This window comes from Anomaloglossus baeobatrachus, chromosome 5, assembly GCF_048569485.1.
Source record: "Anomaloglossus baeobatrachus isolate aAnoBae1 chromosome 5, aAnoBae1.hap1, whole genome shotgun sequence".
Taxonomy (NCBI): Eukaryota; Metazoa; Chordata; class Amphibia; order Anura; family Aromobatidae; genus Anomaloglossus; species Anomaloglossus baeobatrachus.
In genome coordinates this window covers 22,174,023-22,195,151 of record NC_134357.1, presented here as the reverse complement: position 1 = coordinate 22,195,151, position 21,129 = coordinate 22,174,023, and the positions used below count along the sequence as shown (strand labels likewise).

Here is a 21,129-nt window from a genome sequence, read left to right as displayed (position 1 = left end):
TGGGGCTCTCAAAGCCCACACCACAACACCACAAAAGCCGCAGCCACGTAACCGCAGTGAGGGCCCATAGGTCACAGGAGGCAAGAAGCTGGAGTGGCCTGGTCCGGGGAACAAGCAAACGGCAAACAAAAGGGGGAGAGAGGCTGCAGCATCTTCCCTGGGCGACCCCCATAGGGACTAAAAGTCGGGGTCACCCCAAACCACCAAGGGCTAAGGAAGGCGAGTCAGTAGTCACCCTCATAAAGTCAGCCTGAAGGATACCTGGTTCCCATCTGGTTCATCTCAGCTACGCCCGGGCTACTCACCCTGCCATCAAATGTGAGTAAAGCCCTTGAAAGACAATTCTGCCTGTGTGGAGTTATTCTGCGCCTTGTGGTACTACAAACCTACACCGGGCCCTGGGGCTTGCCTCACTCTCAGGAGGCTATTCCAACTAACTGCACACACCATCAGCCCCAGGCGTCCCCTAACCTGCAGTGGCGGTCCCCACTGACCGCAATACTGAGAGTGGCGTCACGATCAAAACCGAAGATTTCCTACCTGTGACCAGCACCAGCTACGTGGAGTCCCTGAAGGTATGCACCGATACTGCACATGCGGGGCTTCACAGCCGCAGCTTATAGTCACCAAATCTGGTGACCTGTTCCTGTTAAGGTTTAGCGCAGGCCTCTGTAGTTAGAGTGTGGTGTCCGCACGGTCCCATTAGTGGAGGGATTATCTGCAGATGTCTCTACTGTTATTCATTGTAATAGTTGAGGCACTAGTTGTAGTTTGCTCCAGGTAGCTCAATTGTGTGTTATCCCCCTGATGCTCCGCAGCCTTTACGTGTTATCTCCCTGCAATAAAATACCCGGTTTTGTCTGCAAACTCATCTGGTGCCGTAACTTGATCTGCACCGCAGTGTCTACATTTCCATAATTTCCACTGACTTCAGTGAAGGATACCTGCATAAAGGACCTCTATTCTGTATGGGCCTCCAAAAGGGAAATGGTGGCTCCAAGGAACCTTAACCTAACCCAGTCCCAGTAGGATAGAGGTTTAATTTTATTCCATGATGGCAAAGTTTAGTGCAACTTATTACTAAAAAACCAGTAGGTTTTTGATTTTAACCCTAGAACGCATACCTGGGGCCTCGCAGGCCTGCTAGGTTACTTGTTTTCTATGGTAGATTTCTATGGTTGCGCGTTCTAGGGTTAAGGTCAGTTAAGTCTTAGGCGGGCTTTGCACACTACGACATCGCAGGCCGATGCTGCGATGTCGAGTGCGATAGTCCCCGCCCCCGTCGCAGCAGCGATATGTGGTGATAGCTGGCGTAGCGAAAGTTATCGCTACGCCAGCTTCACACACACACTCACCTGCCGTGCGACGTCCCTGTGGCCGGCGACCCGCCTCCTTGTTAAGGGGGCGGGTCGTGCGGCGTCACTGCGATGTCACACGGTAGGCGGCCAATCAGAGCGGAGGGGCGGAGATGAGCAGGATGTAAACATCCTGCCCACCTCCTTCCTTCCGCATATCCTACGGAAGCCGCAGTGAGGCCGGTAGGAGATGTTCCTCGCTCCTGCGACTTCACACACAGCGATGTGTGCTGCCGCAGGAGCGAGGAACAACATCGGACCATTGCGTCAGCGTAATCATGGATTACGCCGACGCTGCACCGATGATACGATTACGACGCTTTTGCGCTCGGTAATCGTATCATCTAGGCTTTACACACTGCGATGTCGCATGCGATGCCGGATGTGCGTCACTTTCAATTTGACCCCACCGACATCGCACCTGCGATGTCGCAGTGTGCAAAGTGCCCCTTAGTCTTGTCAATTATCCCATTGACAAATCTAAACATTTTTTGTAACAAAATTGTGATCTTTCTGGCATTGATCAATTCCCCCAGAATAATTGTTTCTTGGTCCAAATAACATTTTTCCCACTTTATATATTACGTGCAGACAGTTTCCACCATTGCCTTTCTTCTAGATATGTTGCCGATGCTTTCCTCTACCGACATCTTACCTCTGCTTTCCACAACTCTTCCTTCCGCTTAGCCATGGCTGCTTGCGTGTCCCCCATCACTGCGATGAGCAGATTGAACATGAGAAGAAAGGCGATAACACAGAAAGAGGCATAAAGGGGGGGGTACATCTGCGGGACATCGATGGTATAGTTGGCTGGTCCATTGAGGATATTGAGAAATAGACAGTAGGTGCTGATTAGCGACATCGTATAGGGGGCGAAGGCACCGAGAGCTTGTGGATCTACTGTCTGGAAGGAGACATAAAGAGCTGACAAGGAAAAAAAAAAAGGAAAACGTTCAGTGATTAAAAAAAAGCTTTTATCATTTCCATAGGAATGAAAAAAGATGGTCGCGCATGCGCAACTAGAGTAGTGTATCTCTTCACTTTTGTAGTAGTTCAAAGAATTGCCAAGCAAATGTGCTCACCATAGGTTAAGGCCGCTTTACACGCTACGACATCGCTAAAGCGATGTCGTTGGGGTCATTGAATTTGTGACGCACATCCGGCCGCTTTAGCGATGTCGTTGCGTGTGACACCTATGAGCGATTTTGCATCGTCGCAAAAACGTGCAAAATCGCTCATCGGTGACATGGGGGTCCATTCTCAATTATCGTTGCTCCTGTAGTAACGATGTAGTTCATCGTTCCTGCGGCAGTGCACATCGCTGTCTGTGACACCGCAGGAACGAGGAACCTCTCCTTACCTGCGGCTGCCCACAATGCGGAAGGAAGGAGGTGGGCAGGATGTTACGTCCCGCTCATCTCCGCCCCTCCGCTTCTATTGGGCGCCCGCATAGTGACGTCGCTGTGACGGTGCACGAACCGCCCCCTTAGAAAGGAGGCGGATCGCCGGTCACAGCAACGTCGCTAGGCAGGTAAGTAGTGTGACGGGTCCGGGCGATGTTGTGCGCTTTTGCCCGTGTTGCACAACCGATGGGGGCGGGTACGCAGGCTAGCGATATCGATATTGCAGCGTGTAAAGCGGCCTTAAGGCTATTCCTAGCTTTGGTATATCCATGGCTGTAACCTGCACTAGCTGCAAAAAAAAAAAATAAAAAAAAATGGCACCACTAGGAATTGGTGGCTGCGCGTGTGCATATTTGTGATCATGGCAGTTTCTGGTACTTTAGCGCAGTCCAACTCAACAAATTGGGAAGACGTTGCTGTGAGCTATAAAGCAAGTCATAGGAACTAAGACGGAAAAGAGCCGAGTCTAGTAAAAAATTGAGGGGACTTGGCGCTTGGTTATGAGCCACAGCCTATTTGGTCTGCTTTATCGACAGGGGTGTGGAGAATTAGAAGAAAATATTGATGTTCTACCCCAAGAATAGAACATTATTGTTCAGGTGGTGTCTAGTAGGGAGCCTACATCAATGAAGTCTATATGTTGAAATTGGGTATATGGGCTGGGGCTGTCATATGGCCTTTACCTTTTTATATTCTATTGAGTCATAATTAGGATTATTTTTATTTTATTTATTTATTTAATGGCCTTCAGCGAGATATCGATCCATGGCGACTTGATGGATGAACGCTCTGTAAGAGGATTGATCTTGTGCAGCCTAGATAAGTCCACCAGGGTCTTCTCCGCCAAGATAGGGTCCACCAGGGTTGTCTTTGATGCTATCTTGATAGTATCGAGCCATCAGGTTACTAGTTTTCCTCTTCACCTAGTTCCTTCTATTCTTCCGACTTAGGGTTATAAGTAATGAAATCCAGTAAAAAAAGCAAATGATCAATAATGCTTACCCAAACTGTAACCGCAAACCACCACAGCCATGAGCCAGCAGAACTTCAAGAGATCACTGGCGGCCATCTGTATGAGAGAAGAAAGCAGAGACTTTTCATAATAAATTGTAATCATGCTTGATATTTAGGATCACCCTTCATTAGGGATCTCTGTATCATGTGTCCATAGGTTGATTTTTTTTTCCCTGCCTAATGGTTTTGTTGCTTATTTTCAATCTCTTTCCATCTGTATCTATTGTTTTCTAAAAATATAATGATTTTCTGGAGAGCTTCTGCTTCTACACAGCAGTCAACATGAACAGACAGAGCTTCAGTGTAAAGCATGGGGAAAAGACATGAGCAAGTGAGACAGAATTTCAGACTCTCTCAGACACTTTTATTGCAGCTAAGGGTCAGTCATTAGTGATGAGCGGGCACTACCATGCTCGGGTGCTCAGTACTCGTAACTAGTGATGAGTGAGCACTACCATGCTCAGGTGCTCAGTACTGGTAACTAGTGATGAGCGGGCACTACCATGCTCGAGTGCTCAGTACTCGTAACTAGTGATGAGCGGGCACTACCATGCTCAGGTGCTCAGTACTGGTAACTAGTGATGAGCGGACACTACCATGCTCGGGTGCTCTGTACTCGTAACTAGTGATGAGCGGGCACTACCATGCTCGGGTGCTCTGTACTCGTAACTAGTGATGAGCGGGCACTACCATGCTCGGGTGCTCAGTACATGTAACAAGTGATGAGCGGGCACTACCATGCTTGGATGCTCAGTACTTGTTGTAACTAGTGATAAGTGGGCACTACCATGCTCGGGTGCTCTGTACTGGTAACTAGTGATGAGCGGGCACTACCATGCTCGGATGCTCAGTACTTGTTGTAACTAGTGATAAGCGGGCACTACCATGCTCGGGTGCTCTGTACTGGTAACTAGTGATAAGCGGACACTACCATGCTCGGGTGCTCTGTACTGGTAACTAGTGATAAGCGGGCACTACCATGCTCGGATGCTCTGTACTCGTAACTAGTGATGAGCGGGCACTACCATGCTCGGGTGTTCAGTACTGGTAACTAGTGATAAGCGGGCACTACCATGTTCGGATGCTCAGTACTCGTAACTAGTGATGAGCGGGCACTACCATGCTCGGATGCTCAGTACTTGTTGTAACTAGTGATAAGCGGGCACTACCATGCTCGGGTGCTCAGTACATGTAACAAGTGATGAGCGGGCACTACCATGCTTGGATGCTCAGTACTTGTTGTAACTAGTGATAAGTGGGCACTACCATGCTCGGGTGCTCAGTACATGTAACAAGTGATGAGCGGGCACTACCATGCTTGGATGCTCAGTACTTGTTGTAACTAGTGATAAGTGGGCACTACCATGCTCGGGTGCTCTGTACTGGTAACTAGTGATGAGCGGGCACTACCATGCTCGGATGCTCAGTACTTGTTGTAACTAGTGATAAGCGGGCACTACCATGCTCGGGTGCTCTGTACTGGTAACTAGTGATAAGCGGACACTACCATGCTCGGGTGCTCTGTACTGGTAACTAGTGATAAGCGGGCACTACCATGCTTGGATGCTCTGTACTCGTAACTAGTGATGAGCGGGCACTACCATGCTCGGGTGTTCAGTACTGGTAACTAGTGATAAGCGGGCACTACCATGTTCGGATGCTCAGTACTCGTAACTAGTGATGAGCGGGCACTACCATGCTCGGGTGCTCAGTACTGGTAACTAGTGATAAGCGGGCACTACCATGCTCAGGTGCTCAGTACTTGTAACTAGTGATGAGCGGGCACTACCATGCTCGGATGCTCAGTACTGGTAACTAGTGATGAGCAGGCACTACCATGCTCGGGTACTCAGTACTGGTAACAAGTGATGAGCGGGCACTACCATGCTCGGGTGCTCAGTACTTGTAACTAGTGATGAGCGGGCACTACCATGCTCGGATGCTCAGTACTGGTAACTAGTGATGAGCGGGCACTACCATGCTCGGATGCTCAGTACTGGTAACTAGTGATGAGCGGGCACTACCATGCTCGGGTGCTCAGTACTTGTAACTAGTGATGAGCGGGCACTACCATGCTCGGGTGCTCGGTACTCGTAACTAGTGATGAGCGGGCACTACCATGCTCGGATGCTCAGTACTCATAACTAGTGAGGAGTGAGCACTATCATGCTCAGGTGCTCAGTACTGGTAACTAGTGATGAGCGGGCACTACCATGCTCGGGTGCTCAGTACTCGTAACTAGTGACGAGCGGGCACTACCATGCTCGGGTGCTCAGTACTCGTAACTAGTGATGAGCGGGCACTACCATGCTCAGTACTCGCATTTTCTACACATTTTTAATTTTTTAAAAAAAAACAAACTAATATATATTTTATTATTTTGTAGTTTCGTTTTTTTTTTATCTGGTAAATTCCATATTAGCCCTTTTTTTGTATTGCACTTTCCCGGTGTTATTACCTTTCGTATCATGATGGTGAAAGGTCCCAGCATCTGGAAGGCGCGGGCGAAATACATGACGTAACACCAGCCCAGAACCAAAGCTCCGGCCATGGGCACAACTTCTCCTTGTGTATCAGTCATGCGCAGAACAAAAATCACCAGGATCAGACAAGAGAAGCAAATTCTGCAAATATAAGAAACAGTTCAACTCAACAACTTATCAAAGCACTAATGGCAGAGCTATGGAACTTGTGGACCGCGATACGGATAAGAATGATTGTAGACATGAAGCCTCTGATGGAGCGTGACTTCATGTGCGGATGTTAGAATCTTACCTGATCACATTGAATGGATCCCTCCAGAACGTAGAACTGATGAAGTGCTTCAGACCTATTGTGTAGGTCTGTGAGAGCTGGAAAAAAAAAGAAGATCCCTTTGTAAGCATGTTGGCAATTAAAGAAGGAGTTGACTGGTACACCAGTGCGCAAGAAGACCCCCCATAAGACATAAACTTAGTCACAAACTAGTGGAACTGGTCAAAACTTTAGAAGAGAAAATGTGCCCTTTTTTGCATTTAATGCCCCATTTTACCCCCTTGGCACCCTCCCTCTGAATGTGCATCAGGCCACCGGGACTCTGTCATGTGCATAAAATTCATGGAGTAATGCTATCTGGAAAGCTTGTGACATCTGGGAGATTCGACAGCTCCCCGGGAGGCTGGGAGTGGGAGGTCTTTTTTTTTTCCCCAGGAGCATCCTGGACGTTCTTGAAGAATTGTCAAATATGGTCAACCCTTATTAATGATTTAGGAAAGGCTACACGGTGACGATTGATTTTCTGAAGAAGCCTGTTCTCACCTCGCTCAGCAAAAGAATAAAAGCGCCAACGACCGAAGTGATTTCACCAACGAGTCTTAAATGATCGTCACGAGTCACATAAGCTTCCTACGGAAGAGAAACACCAAATAACAGAAGTCAACAAGAAAGCAAATGTATAGGTTGTTAATAAATCCATGAGTTATGACGGCAAGGCGATTCCCAAAGTATCCAATAGAAATACAAAATGCAAGATCGTGGTGGACTATTTGCAATTATTAAAGGCGGCCTCCGTGCCATGTCATAGGTTTTCCTTGGTTCTTGACTTAGCTATAAACACTGTCAACCAACACCGAAAATGCCAACTTTTCTAAATGGTTTTGTTGGAAAAAAAAAAAAAAAAACCAACCGGGAATGGAGCAATGTCCTCATCCACGGCCAAGTCCTCCACATACTTTAAGATGTTGGACTTGCCATGGTGAAGAATACTTTGGGGGAATTGCAACATTTTGAAAGGTTTGTGCCCCATCCTGGAAACTTGTGAACTCTTCCAGGAGCCTTGGAGGCAATGCACAAATAGAACTCGTTGTTGCTTATAGTCTCTCACACCGTCAAAGTATTTCTTCTGCAAGGGGTACACTCAGAAAACCCCTTATATAGATTTGGAAGTCTGCTGCTTATGTGTCGCCCAGGGATAAGGGGTACACAGATCTGGGCCAAGGGGTCACTTTTGTAGGTGTACGGTGGCGTGACCCGGTCTGTGATCCCAGGCTCCACAGCAAAAAGGGGATTATGTACAGGGGAATTGCTCGTGACGCCACCCGTGGGTTGCGGTGATGAGATAGTGGCAACGCCGCTGCCTCTGGGGACCGTGCCCGGGACTGGTGGTGAGGGGCAGCAAGGTGGAATCCCCTCCACGGGTAGGGGAGGTGTAGTCCCGGGGCCCAATTGGGAGTTGTGGATTGGGGAGTGATGGGTGCAGTCCACGGCTTGGACCGGGTGGTGCAGGATTACTCACAGTATAAAGCAATAACTGACACGAGTCCAGGAATTAACCAAGTTGCTGGTAACTGGTGCCCACAGATGCTGTGAGGATGGGTCCCACACCTGTGTGTGTAATTCAGGTGCTCTTCTCCTGCCTGAGGTCTGTGTCTGCCACGTACACAGGTTCGGAATGGGTCCCAACAGTCGGCACCGGGGGGCCACTACCCTCTCCCGGTCCACTTCGGGTCACCACAAGCGGCTGGCCTATTCCTGAGGCCCTTACTGCCATTCTCCCTAGCTCCCACTGGAGCTGCTTCCAGACTTCTCTCCTACTGCAGACTGACTAGACTACAGCTCAACTCTGCTCTGCTCTTATTAAGCTCCTCTCGCCCCCTCCCTTTTCCTGGGGAGGGGGTGAGTGGGGCCTAATTGGCTGGTGTTTCTGTGTGGGAAACTCCCCAAAGTTTCCAAAAAAGATAGATGCAGACCTCTGTGACACCCTGGTTTTGCCAGGGCAGCACACTTACTTCTCATGTGACCCAAATATTACCCCAGTCCTCCATAGTTTTTCCTTAACGCGATATTCCATTGCCCTGGTGAGATTTGTTGACGCCAAGTCTTTATACGGTCATCCTGTCATTGTTACGTGCATTAAAGTCAGTCAAGGGTCCCGATAATGTCACTTTTGAATTTGTTACATCTGTAAATTTAGAAAATTTTCAATTTTGTTAAAATTTTGGGTCACCATTATCAGTCAGCTCTAGCTTTGCTTGCTGACCTTTGCATTGTATACAGGAATGGACCAAGACTTCTGATCCTCTAACGTCTATCGCAGCGGAATCAGTAGTTTGATCATCTAAGTGTCAACAGCGTCATTGAGCAGAGGGTCAGGTGCCCATCATTGGGCACTTGTCATGGATGTGTTTGGACCTTCAGGTGCTGTTGCTGGGACCAGGTGCAGAAGGGCCCGGTGATCGTCCAAACGTTAATGGACGCTGTCCCTTTAAGGGCTTGATTTAGGTTTTTTTTCTGTTTCCTTGCTAGGTTGGAGGAGCCTTTCCTCCAGCTGGTAATTAAGGGCCTTTATAATGTGGGGCCTCTCACTCCTCCAGTGCGGGTTATAGGGGTACTTTGCACGTTGCGACATCACTACTGCGATCTCGTCGGGGTCAAATATCGAAAGTGACGCACATCCGGCGCCGGTAACGACGTCGCAACGTGTAAAGCCTAGAAGCACCGATAAACGATCGCAAAAGCGTTGAAAATCGGTGATCTGTGTAGTGTCGGTCATTTCCATAATTTCGCTGCAGTGACAGGTACGATGTTGTTCCAAGTTCCTGCGGCAGCGCACATCGCTGTGTATGAAGCCGCAGGAGCGAGGAACATCTCATTACCTGCGTCCCGCTTGCAATGAGGAAGGAAGGAAGGAGGTGGGCGGGATGTTTACGTCCCGCTCATCTCCGCCCCTCCGCTTCTATTAGCCGCCTGCCATGTGACGTCGCTGTGACGCTGCACGACCCGCCCCCTTAGGAAGGAGGCGGGTCGCCGGCCAGAGCGACGCCACAGGGCATGTAAGTACATGTGAAGCTGCCGTAGCAATAATGTTCGCTATGGCAGCTATCACAAGATATCACATGCGCGACGGGGGCGGGGACTATCGCGCTCGGCATCGCAAGCATCGGCTAGCGATGTTGCAGCGTGCAAAGTACCCCATACTCTTCACTTGGAGAAGTTGCTTGCTCAGGAGTGCATGTGGCTTCAGACTACTTTTGCTGTATATTCTGAATATTCCCTCTCAAGATAAGTTATTGCTTTTCCTTTTTCCCTTTTCACTGTTTATTTTTGTGTTTGTGTTTCCCTCCGTGGATTGGTGGGTGGTGGGATTTAGTCCTAGGGTCTGCCTAGAAGACAGGGTCACGATGGCGGGCAACACCTTCTAATCATTATAGGTAGCTGTGGTTTGAGGGCAGGCGCAGGACCCCCCCCAGTGTCAGGCTTAGCGCGGGAGCCACTGGTTACCCCCCCCCCTCTATTTATTTTGCAGCCTCCCTTATTCCCAGGAGTCCACTTCCTGGGTGTCTCTGCCCACACCCAGCGTGACAGCGCTATTGTGTCACTAGGGTCAAAGGAGTTTTGGCCTCAGAAGGACAACGTGGGGTAACATTACCCAACATCTAAAACTGCTTTATTATGAATGTCCTGCATCATTTTTGCTAAATAAATGCTACAAGAGTTAGCTTTGTGTCTCACCTTCAGGGGTTTCTGAACATATAGAGTAATATCTCTGGGGTTTGTGTTATTTTCATTGTCTGCCTTCTTCAGGGGCCGGTAAGCACAACACAAGGAGACACAGATCATGTACGAAATATACACTATGGCAAGGAACCAAATGTACGGACGTCCTACAGATTTCCATTTCTTTTGCAGGAGCTCCTTAACTGGAGGAATATTCAGTATTTTATGAGCCTAGAGGATAAAAAAAAGGCGTGAAGATTGTCAGATAGGCACAAATCAGTATTACAGCAGTTACAGTCATATGAAAAAGTTTGGGCACCCCTATTAATGTTAACCTTTTTTCTTTATAACAATTTGGGTTTTTGCTATTTCAGTTTCATATATCTAATAACTGATGGACTGAGTAATATTTCTGGATTGAAATGAGGTTTATTGTACTAACAGAAAATGTGCAATCCACATTTAAACAAAATTTGACCGGTGCAAAAGTATGGGCACCCTTATCAATTTCTTGATTTGAACACTCCTAACTACTTTTTACTGACTTACTGAAGCACTAAATTGGTTTTGTAACCTCATTGAGCTTTGCCCTTCATAGGCAGGTGTATCCAATCATGAGAAAAGGTATTTAAGGTGGCCACTTGCAAGTTGTTCTCCTATTTGAATCTCCTATGAAGAGTGGCATCATGGGCTCCTCAAAACAACTCTCAAATTATCTGAAAACAAAGATTATTCAACATAGTTGTTCAGGGGAAGGTACAAAAAGTTGTCTCAGAGATTTAAACTGTCAGTTTCCACTGCGAGGAACATAGTAAGGAAATGGAAGAACACAGGTACAGTTCTTGTTAAGACCAGAAGTGGCAGGCCAAGAAAAATATCAGAAAGACAGAGAATGGTGAGAACAGTCAAGGACAATCGACAGACCACCTCCAAAGACCTGCAGCATCATCTTGCTGCAGATGGTGTCACTGTGCATCGGTCAACAATACAGCGCACGTTGCACAAGGAGAAGCTGTATGGGAGAGTGATGCGAAAGAAGCCGTTTCTGCAAGCACGCCACAAACAGCCGCCTGAGGTATGCAAAAGCACATTTGGACAAACCAATTACATTTTGGAAGAAGGTCCTGTGGACTGATGAAACAAAGATTAAGTTGTTTGGTCATACAAAAAGGCGTTATGCATGGAGGCAAAAAAAACACGGCATTCCAAGAAAAGCACTTGCTACCCACAGTAAAATTTGGTGGAGGTTCCATCATGCTTTGGGGCTGTGTGGCCAATGCCGGCACCGGGAATCTTGTTAAAGTTGAGGGTCGCATGGATTCAACTCAGTATCAGCAGATTCTTGACAATAATGTGCAAGAATCAGTGACGAAGTTGAAGTTACGCAGGGGATGGATATTTCAGCAAGACAATGATCCAAAACACCGCTCCAAATCTACTCAGGCATTCATGCAGAGGAACAATTACAATGTTCTGGAATGGCCATCCCAGTCCCCAGACCTGAATATCATTGAACATCTGTGGGATGATGTGAAGCGGCTGTCCATGCTCGGCGACCATCAAACTTAACTGAACTGGAATTGTTTTGTAAACAGGAATGGTCAAATCTACCTTCATCCAGGATCCAAGAACTCATTAAAAGCTACAGGAAGTGACTAGAGGCTGTGATTTTTGCAAAAGGAGGATCTACAAAATATTAATGTCACTTTTATGTTGAGGTGCCCATACTTATGCACCTGTCAAATTTTGTTTAAATGCGGATTGCACATTTTCTGTTAGTACAATAAACCTCATTTCAATCCAGAAATATTACTCAGTCCATCAGTTATTAGATATATGAAACTGAAATAGCAAAAACCCAAACTGTTATAAAGAAAAAAAGTTAACATTAATAGGGGTGCCCAAACTTTTTCATATGACTGTATAGTTTTGTACATAGGGGCAGTATTATAGTAGTTATATTCTTGTATATAGGGGTCAGTATTATAGTAGTTATATTCTTGTACGTAGGGGCAGTATTATAGTAGATATATTCTTGTACATAGGAGCAGTATTATAGTAGTTATATTCTTGTACATAGGAGCAGTATTATAGTAGTTATATTCTTGTACATAGGGGCAGTATTATAGTAGTTATTTTCTTGTACATAGGGGCAGTATTATAGTAGTTATATTCTTGTATATAGGGGGCAGTATTATAGTAGTTATATTCTTGTACATAGAGGCAGTATTATAGTAGTTATATTCTTGTACATAGGGGCAGTATTATAGTAGTTATATTCTTGTACATAGAGGCAGTATTATAGTAGTTATAGTCTTGTACATAGGGGCAGTATTATAGTAGTTATATTCTTCTACATAGAGGGCAGTATTAAATTATTAGGAATGATTATAACTAGTATTACTTACCTGGCTCTTGTTGGATGCCGCAATTAGCTCTAGCACTGACTGCTGACCTTCCCAGGAATCAATTTCGGACAAGTCATACTTCATTGTGGTGACAGGTCCAAAAGTATACTGGAGTTTTCTTTTCTTCTGAATTAAGTGCTGGAACATCTATCGTGAGGAGTTGACATTTAGGAGAATCACACATCTGACTGGTCTCTGAAATGTTTTTTATCAGTTATAATCAACCATGTATGATGACCAAAATGAAGAAAAATCACTTACAATCACATTTCCTTCTAAGACGGCCAACTTCAGTGGTGTAAGTCCTCGTGCATTGGGAATATCAATGAGAGTTTTCTCACCATCCTTTGATAAGAGGAAGTCAAACATCTGGCATGAATGGCCTTGATTGGGTTGAAGAACAAGGATGTGTAGAACTGTGTTACCTGGAAAGAGTATGTGGTAAGATAACGGCGCAGATCTCCATGCTCCATACACCACCGACAAAGTGGTATCAGAAGCATGAAGTCTCACACATCTGTCAAAGTAGTGAGATTGCGGAGAGCCCGCCTGTGTTAAATGGAGAAGAGCTTTCATAGCTAAATTTGATCTTTTTGTTTTATATCTATATGTGTATTTGAGTCTCCAGTTGCTTCAGAATTATTTTAATAAGGTAGTTGCTGAGTACTGCGGGATCAGTCAACCATCTAATGTGTACAGTGGTCTCTAAACTGTCTCAATAATATATTTCAGGGTAAAGAAGGATTGGGCATGTTGTCTTTAGTGAATGGTCATCTTAACACTTGTGCACTCCGATACTTCACTGAAGGAGCATGACCACCTTCAGATGAACACTAGAACCTGCAATATTTTTGAGTTTCAATGGGACAATCCCAGAAATCAGGAACATCTCAGTGAGATGTTAAGCTATGGGTTAAACTTGATGGAGTGAAGTCTACCTTCAGCCTTAAAAACAAGCAAACAAACTATGAGAAGAAACATCGTAGAAGACTTCCCAACTTTTCTAGAATGGCTGGAAAACTCTTGAAAAGAAGCGGAAACAGTGGGATTCAGAGCTAAGAATATTTTTTTTTCTCCAAGAAGGTTGAATAGAAAGAATCCCAAAAATTATGCACGTCCAGAAAGGTTTGCTGCCTTACTCGAAAGTTAGTCACTAGGAGTCAAAGCCAATCTATCAGGTATTAATATTGACCACCATTTGTCTTCTTTTCGATGTTGAAGGAAAAGGTCTAAAATAGACTTACCCCAACAGTCCTTGGCTTGGAGGTTTGCTCCGTGAGCTAGAAGAATCTTCACAATCTCCATGTCTCCTACACACGCTGCAAAGGACAGTATGTGCTCACCTGAAAGACATATCAGACAATTTTGAATCAATGTATAAGAATTCGTCCATAAAACGCAAATATATTAATCGTTCGGCACAGTTTAGTAATTCCCGTTACTGGAAGGGCAGAGACACAAGTGATTTTCAGCCGTCCTGCTGTTGTAATGACCAGAATCAGAAATCACTTGGAGACACTTAATCCGTCAGATGTGGGGGTAAATAACAGCCGTTGCATTTAAGTGGTTTATTAGGAGGATCTGTCTCCCACTTCATTTGCTCATAGGTAAGGTCATTCCCATTCATTTCTGACAATTACTAAGAAGCTGATACTGATTTTAACAGATCATCACTAATGGGTTAGTCAATGATGATGTACTCAAGATAGAAGCTACAAAACAAGGTGTTGCAAATACACTGTGTGCAGAATTATTAGGCAAATGAGTATTTTGATCACATGATACTTTTTATACGTGTCGTCCTACTCCAAGCTGTATAGGCTGAGAGCCAACTACCAATTAAGTAAATCAGGTGATGTGCATCTCTGTAATGAGGAGGGGTGCGGTGTAATGACATCAACACCCTATATAAGGTGTGCTTAATTATTAGGCAACTTCCTTTCCTTTGGCAAAATGGGTCAGAAGAGAGATTTGACGAGCTCTGAAAAGTCCAAAATTGTGAGATATCTTGCAGAGGGACGCAGCAGTCTTGAAATTGCTAAACTTTTGAAGCATGATCACCGAACAATCAAGCATTTCATGGCAAATAGTCAACAGGGTCGCAAGAAGCGTGTTGGGCAAAAAAGGCGGAAAAAAACTGCCCATGAACTGAGGAAAATCAAGCGTCAAGCTGCCAAGATGCCATTTGCCACCAGTTTGGCCATATTTCAGAGTTGCAACGTTACTGGAGTATCAAAAAGCACAAGGTGTGCCATACTCAAGGACACGGCCAAGGTAAGGAAGACTGAAAACCACCACCTTTGAACAAGAAACATAAGATAAAACGTCAAGACTGGGCCAAGAAATATCTGAAGACTGATTTTTCACAGGTTTTATAGACTGATGAGATGAGAGTGACTCTTGATGGGCAGATGAATGGGCCAGAGGCTGGATCAGTAAAGGGCAGAGGCTCCACTCCGTCTCAGACGCCAGCAAGGTGGAGGTGGGCACTGGTATGGGCTGGAATCAAAATGAACTTGTGGGACCTTTTTGGGTTGAGGATGGAGTGAAACTCAACTCCCAGACCTACTGCCAGTTCCTGGAAGACAACTTCTTCAAGCAATGGTACAGGAAGAAGTCGGTATCATTCAAGAAAAACATTATTTTCATACCGGACAATGCTCCATCACATGCATCCAATTACTCCTCAGCGTGGCTGGCCAGTATAGGTCTAAAAGATGAAAAAATAATGACATGGCCCCCTTGTTCACCTGATCTGAACGCCATAGAGAACCTGTGGTCCCTCATAAAATGTAAGATCTACAGGGAGGGAAAACAGAACAACTCTGGGAGCAGTGTCTGGAGGCTGTGGTGGCTGCTGCACGCAATGTGGATCGTAAACAGATCAAGCAACTGACAGAATCTATGGATGGTAGGCTGCTGAGTGTCATCAGAAAGAAAGGTGGTTATGTACCGCCCCGTGCTCGGCTGCCTGCCGAGCCGCTCGGATCCGGGCTCGTTCTGGTGGGTGGCTCGAGCGCCTCCGAACCCGGGGGTCACGTCGCTCTGAAGGATAGCTGGCGCTACATGGAGGGGGTGGTCTTCGATGGGGAGGTTCACGGCCGGGGCCGTGATGTTTTAGGGATTTAAGTTCGTGACGCCACGCACGGGTTGTGGTGAGTGTGGACACCACTGCTGCCGTTAACTAGGCTCCCGGGGACGGTGTTATGCAGCCTGATGTTGACCCCTCCGTGGGCAAGGGGTGATGGTCCCGGGGCCCGTTGGTTGGGAGGTGTAGGCGTGTTAGTGCGGTGCGTTAGTGCGGTGCGTAGCCCGAGGGCACTGTTGTAGTCACTATGACAGATACACCGGAGTCTCTGGTAAACCAAAAAGGATGGTAGTCTGTGCCCGCAGCCGGCTGCGTCTGGTCCCCCACCCAGTTGGTGGTTCCCGCCTTTCTCCTGCCCCTCTTGTTGTTAAAGTTGACTGCCTACGCTTCAGCGACGGTAGTCCGCTCCCCGGCTTTGTGTGTGTCGAGGAACCAGTTTGCCTGCAGGCGCTGGCCCGTGGGATCTCTCTGCCTGGGTGGTGACTTTCTATCCCCCTCGGTGGGCTGTTGCCGTCTTTCTGGTCTTGGGACGGGAAAGGACCTAAGGTCCAGACCTCAATCAGTAAATTCGACGTGGTCCAGTGGCTTCTGGACCTCGTTCTGGGTCTGATTACCCCTTCCTGGTGCTCCGGTTTCCAGTTGGTTCCCGGTTCGGTACCGGCGGGTCACTACCCTGTCCTGGTCCCTTACGGTTCCACCAGCCGTCTTCCCGGCTCCTGCAGGCAGTAACCACCGCCTGCCTGCTGGCCACAGGGTATCCGGGCTACGACTCAGATCCCTGACAGGCGTGTTCTCCTTTTCAACTCTCTCCACTCACCACTGACAACTCTACTCCTCTTCTCTCCTCGCCCTCCTAACGGTTCTCTCTGTTTTCCAGTCTCCGGCTCTCCGAACTCCTCGGTGGGCATGGCCAACCGCCTGGCTCCGCCCCCTGGTGTGAACGTCAAAACCTGAGAGGGGTGACTCAGGGTTTTTAGGTTGGCTGCTGTTACCTTTTTAGGGGACGGGTGTTTGTGCAAGGGCCTGTCTGTGACTACCTGGCTAGTCCAGGGCGTCACAGTTATATTGGTCATTAATTTATTTGGGTTATGTTTTTGCATGTCAGAAATGTTTATTTGTAAATTTTGTGCAGTTATATTGGTTTACCTGGTGAAAATAAACAAGTGAGATGGGAATAGATTTGGTTTTTATTAAGTTGCCTAATAATACTGCACAGTAATAGTCACCTGCACAATCAGATCCTCCTAATGCCTGCTTTACACGCTTCAATAAATCTTTCAATCCGTCGTCGGGGTCAAGTTGTAAGTGACGCACATCCGGCATCGTTCGTGACGTATTTGCGTGTGACACCTACGTGCAATCAAGATTGAACGAAAATACGGTGATCGCATAGACGTCGTTTATTCCTCATACACTGGACGTTTTGTTGTATGAACCTAGTCAATTGTAACGTGTGACATCCCTCATACGATTGTGATGTCTGATGCTATGTGCGCAGGTGTGCGCTCTGCACCGCAGCTTAAAAAAGGTCCGCTTCAGAGCGCAGCTGAAAAGCTGCGTTCTGAAGCGCCTCACAATGTCTGTCATTCACTAATCTCTGTCAGTCGGTCACTATCTCTGTCCCTCTCTCTCTGTCCATGTCAGTCTATCCCTCTTACCCCCCCCTCTCTCATACTCACCGATCCCCGATCCCCGGCGCTGCACGGCGTTCACACTGCTCCGGCGGCTTTTACTGTTTTGAAAAAGCCGGCTGCCCATTAAACAATCTCGTATTCCCTGCTTTCCCCGCCCACCGGCGCCTATGATTGGTTACAGTGAGACACACCCCCACGCTGAGTGACAGGTGTCACACTGTACCCAATCACAGCAGCCGGTGGGCGTGTCTATACTGTGCAGTGAAATAAATAATTAAATAATTAAAAAAAAACAGCGTGCGGTCCCCCCCAATTTTAATACCAGCCAGATAAAGCCATACGGCTGAAGGCTGGTATTCTCAGGATGGGGAGCTTCACGTTATGGGGAGCCCCCCAGCCTAACAATATCAGCCAACAGCCGCCCAGAATTGCCGCATACATTAGATGCGACAGTTCTGGGGCTGTACCCGGCTCTTCCCGATTTGCCCTGGTGCGTTGGCAAATCGGGGTAATAAGGAGTTATTGGCAGCCCATAGCTGCCAATAAGTCCTAGATTAATCATGTCAGGCGTCTATGAGACACCCTCCATGATTAATCTGTAAATTACAGTAAATAAACACACACACCCGAAAAATCCTTTATTAGAAATAAAAAACACTAACATATACCCTGGTTCACCACTTTAATCAGCCCCAAAAAGCCTTCCTTGTCCGGCGTACTCCAGGATGGTCCAGCGTCGCATCCAGCGCTGCTGCATGGAGGTGACCAGAGCTGCAGAATACACCGCTGCTCCGGTCACCTCCACACAGCAACTGAAGACAGCCGCGCGATCATCTGAGCTGTCATTGAGGTTACCCGCTGTCACTGGATCCAGCGGTGGATGCAGCGGTGGCCGCGGGTAACCTCAGTGACAGCTCAGCTGATCGCGCTACTCACCTCAGTTGCTGCGTGGAGGTGAGAGGAGCGGCGGTGAGTAGCGCGATCAGCTGAGCTGTCACTGAGGTTACCCGCGGCCACCGCTGCATCCACCGCTGGATCCAGTGACAGCGGGTAACCTCAGTGACAGCTCAGCTGATCGCGCGGCTGTCTTCAGTTGCTGTGTGGAGGTGACCGGAGCGGCTGTGTCTGCTGCGGCTCCGGTCACCTCCATGCAGCAGCGCTGGAAGCGACGCTGGACCATCCTGGATTACGCCGGACATGGAGGGCTTTTTGGGGCTGGTTAAAGTGGTTAACCAGGGAATGTGTTTGTGTTTTTTATTTCTAATAAAGGATTTTTCGGGTGTGTGTGTTTATTTACTGTAATTTACAGATTAATCATGGAAGGTATCTCGGGGAGACGCCTGACATGATTAATCTAGGACTTATTGGCAGCTATGGGCTGCCAATAACTCCTTATTACCCCGATTTGCCAACGCACCAGGGCAAATCGGGAAGAGCCGGGTACAGTCCCAGAACTGTCGCATCTAATGTATGCGGCAATTCTGGGCGGCTGTTGGCTGATATTGTTAGGCTGGGGGGCTCCCCATAACGTGGAGCTCCCCATCCTGAGAATACAGCCTTCAGCCGTATGGCTTTATCTGGCTGGTTTTAAAATTGGGGGGGACTGCACGCCGTTTGTTTTAATTATTTAATTATTTATTTCACTGCACAGTATAGACACGCCCACCGGCTGCTGTGATTGGGTGCAGTGAGACAGCTGTCACTCAGTGTGGGTGCGTGTCTCACTGCAACCAATCATAGGCGCCGGTGGGCGGAGAAAGCAGGGAATACGAGATTGTTTAATGGGCGGCCGGCTTTTTCAAAACAGTAAAAGCCGCCGGAGCAGTGAGAATGCCGTGCAGAGCCGGAGATCGGGGATCGGTGAGTATGAGAGAGGGCTGCTCAATTCACTTACTCAGGAGTTTAGCGGTCACCGGTGAGTCCTTCACAGGTGACCGCTAATCAGGGCGCGACACAGACAGAGCCGCAGCATGACAATGAAGTCGGGTGAGGTTCACCCGAGTTCATTCTGACAGTGCGGCTCTGTCTGTGTCTGCTGTGAACTACTGTGGCGCCCCTGACCTGGTCAGGCACCACAGAGTATTGCACCCATGCGGGGACAATGCTTCCAGGTAATCTCCAAAGGCCAGGATGAGGTGCACACACAAACATATAGTGACCAGGCCTCCCACATTACCAGAGGGGACCCTTGGGTAGCCAGAAGGGGTTAACTTTCAATTCCCAGCTGGGGGTGTGTTCAGGGGCTGGTTGCTAGGAAGCAGGGCAGAGAGAGAGAGGAAGAGGAGAGTCTGGAGGAAGAAGTTGAAGTGTGTGGAAGGGAGCAGAGGAGCTCTCGTGTCAGACAGGTCCTGAGGAGTGCAGTAGCTGAAAGCGGGGGAGAAAGGAGTACCGTGGGTCGGCCTGAAAATCATCCAGAGAGAAGGGTGGCTGAGTACGGAGATCCCGGTATCCGAGCACACAAGGGGAACTAGGTCCCCAGTACAGGCAGCAGATCATCCAGAGCTGCTTAACCTACAGGTGGGGGGGGGGGGTACTTCATGCCCTCACCACGACTACACAGAGCTTGAGCCAAGCAGCAATCACCAGGCCCATAAGGGGACAGGGCCAGAAGCCATCCCACCAAGGCCACGCTGCCGGCAGACGAGCCAGAGAGAGGGGAGCAGGGTGGTAACAGCTTCCCTGGAGGGGTCCTACCACGCTTCAAGCAAAGGATCTTCCTAAAACAGAAAGAGTGCAAGGAAGGCGAGTGGACAGCTACCCTCAGAACGGCCTCCTGGAATTCCTGGTTCAACCTGGTTATCACAGTGTCGCCCGGGCATCTCACCGTGACCTCCAAACAGTGAGTAAACACGTTGAAAGACTTCTTGGACTGTGTTTGAGTCATTCTGCGACCTGTGGTCCCACACACATACACCGGGGCCTGGGGCTTGCCTCACTCTCAGGGGGCTAATATACTGACTGCACCCACCATCAGCCCCAGGCATCCCTTAATTTGCAGTGGCGGTCCCCGCTGACCGCAATACTGAGAGTGGCGTCACGACAATCCTAAAAGAAGGTTCCCTACCTGTGACCAGACTGTTCCATCCACGTGGAGTCCCTGAAGGTACTGCACCGACACATACTAGCGGGGCTTCACAACTTCTGGCGTCACGAACAGGATAAGGACTAGACCTGTTCAGACAGGTGACCGTGTGCCTCAGAGGTCCGACCGCAAAAATTGAACCGCCGCCATATTGCCATCTTCAAAAGCGCGCGCTGCAGCCCGCGCGAGGGAGAAGAGCACCGCCCACGAAGAGGTGTGGCCGCCCCAGAACCCCCACAATTCGGAGAGCGTTCTGACCCAGGAAGTGGAAAGGGGGCGCGGGGATTTTTGAAGAAAAATGGACGCTGCAGGAGGTAATGCCCCTGGTCAGGGCGACGCAGCCCAAGCGATGCCAGCCCCCGTCGCGCTGGACGCAGCAGCGCCTGGTGCCGGTGCCGCGGTCGCAGCCGCGCCGGCTGAAATCTCCCCCATAATGCCAGTTTCCTTGCTGTATGTCCCAGGAGCGCAATGGCTGCCCCAATACGCCGGTAAAATAGACACGCTGACCGGGTTTAAGAAGAAGATCAGCACCCTGCTAGACATGCACGCGATGACTGGTAAGCAGAGGGCCGCTGTGGTGCTGGGACAATTGACTGAGGCAGCAGAATTGGAAGCTGAGTCCTGGACCAATGATGACCGGAGCTCTGTTGAGACCATCTTTGCCAAACTAG

General features: G+C 48.2%; 1 protein-coding gene across 1 annotated transcript in view; it reads right to left on the bottom strand.

Annotated features, from left to right (window-relative positions):
* The window catches only part of LOC142312582 (transient receptor potential cation channel subfamily V member 6-like), a 66,748-nt gene that overhangs the window by 8,880 nt on the left and 36,739 nt on the right, over nucleotides 1-21,129 (bottom strand). The window contains exons 5-13 of the mRNA XM_075351571.1: nucleotides 13,899-13,997; nucleotides 12,916-13,079; nucleotides 12,655-12,801; nucleotides 10,262-10,477; nucleotides 7,070-7,156; nucleotides 6,548-6,624; nucleotides 6,231-6,396; nucleotides 3,761-3,827; nucleotides 2,011-2,279 (exon numbers count right to left, since the gene is read on the bottom strand). Coding sequence (XP_075207686.1) covers nucleotides 2,011-2,279; nucleotides 3,761-3,827; nucleotides 6,231-6,396; nucleotides 6,548-6,624; nucleotides 7,070-7,156; nucleotides 10,262-10,477; nucleotides 12,655-12,801; nucleotides 12,916-13,079; nucleotides 13,899-13,997 — 1,292 coding nt within the window. The remainder of the gene's footprint in view (nucleotides 1-2,010; nucleotides 2,280-3,760; nucleotides 3,828-6,230; nucleotides 6,397-6,547; nucleotides 6,625-7,069; nucleotides 7,157-10,261; nucleotides 10,478-12,654; nucleotides 12,802-12,915; nucleotides 13,080-13,898; nucleotides 13,998-21,129) is intronic.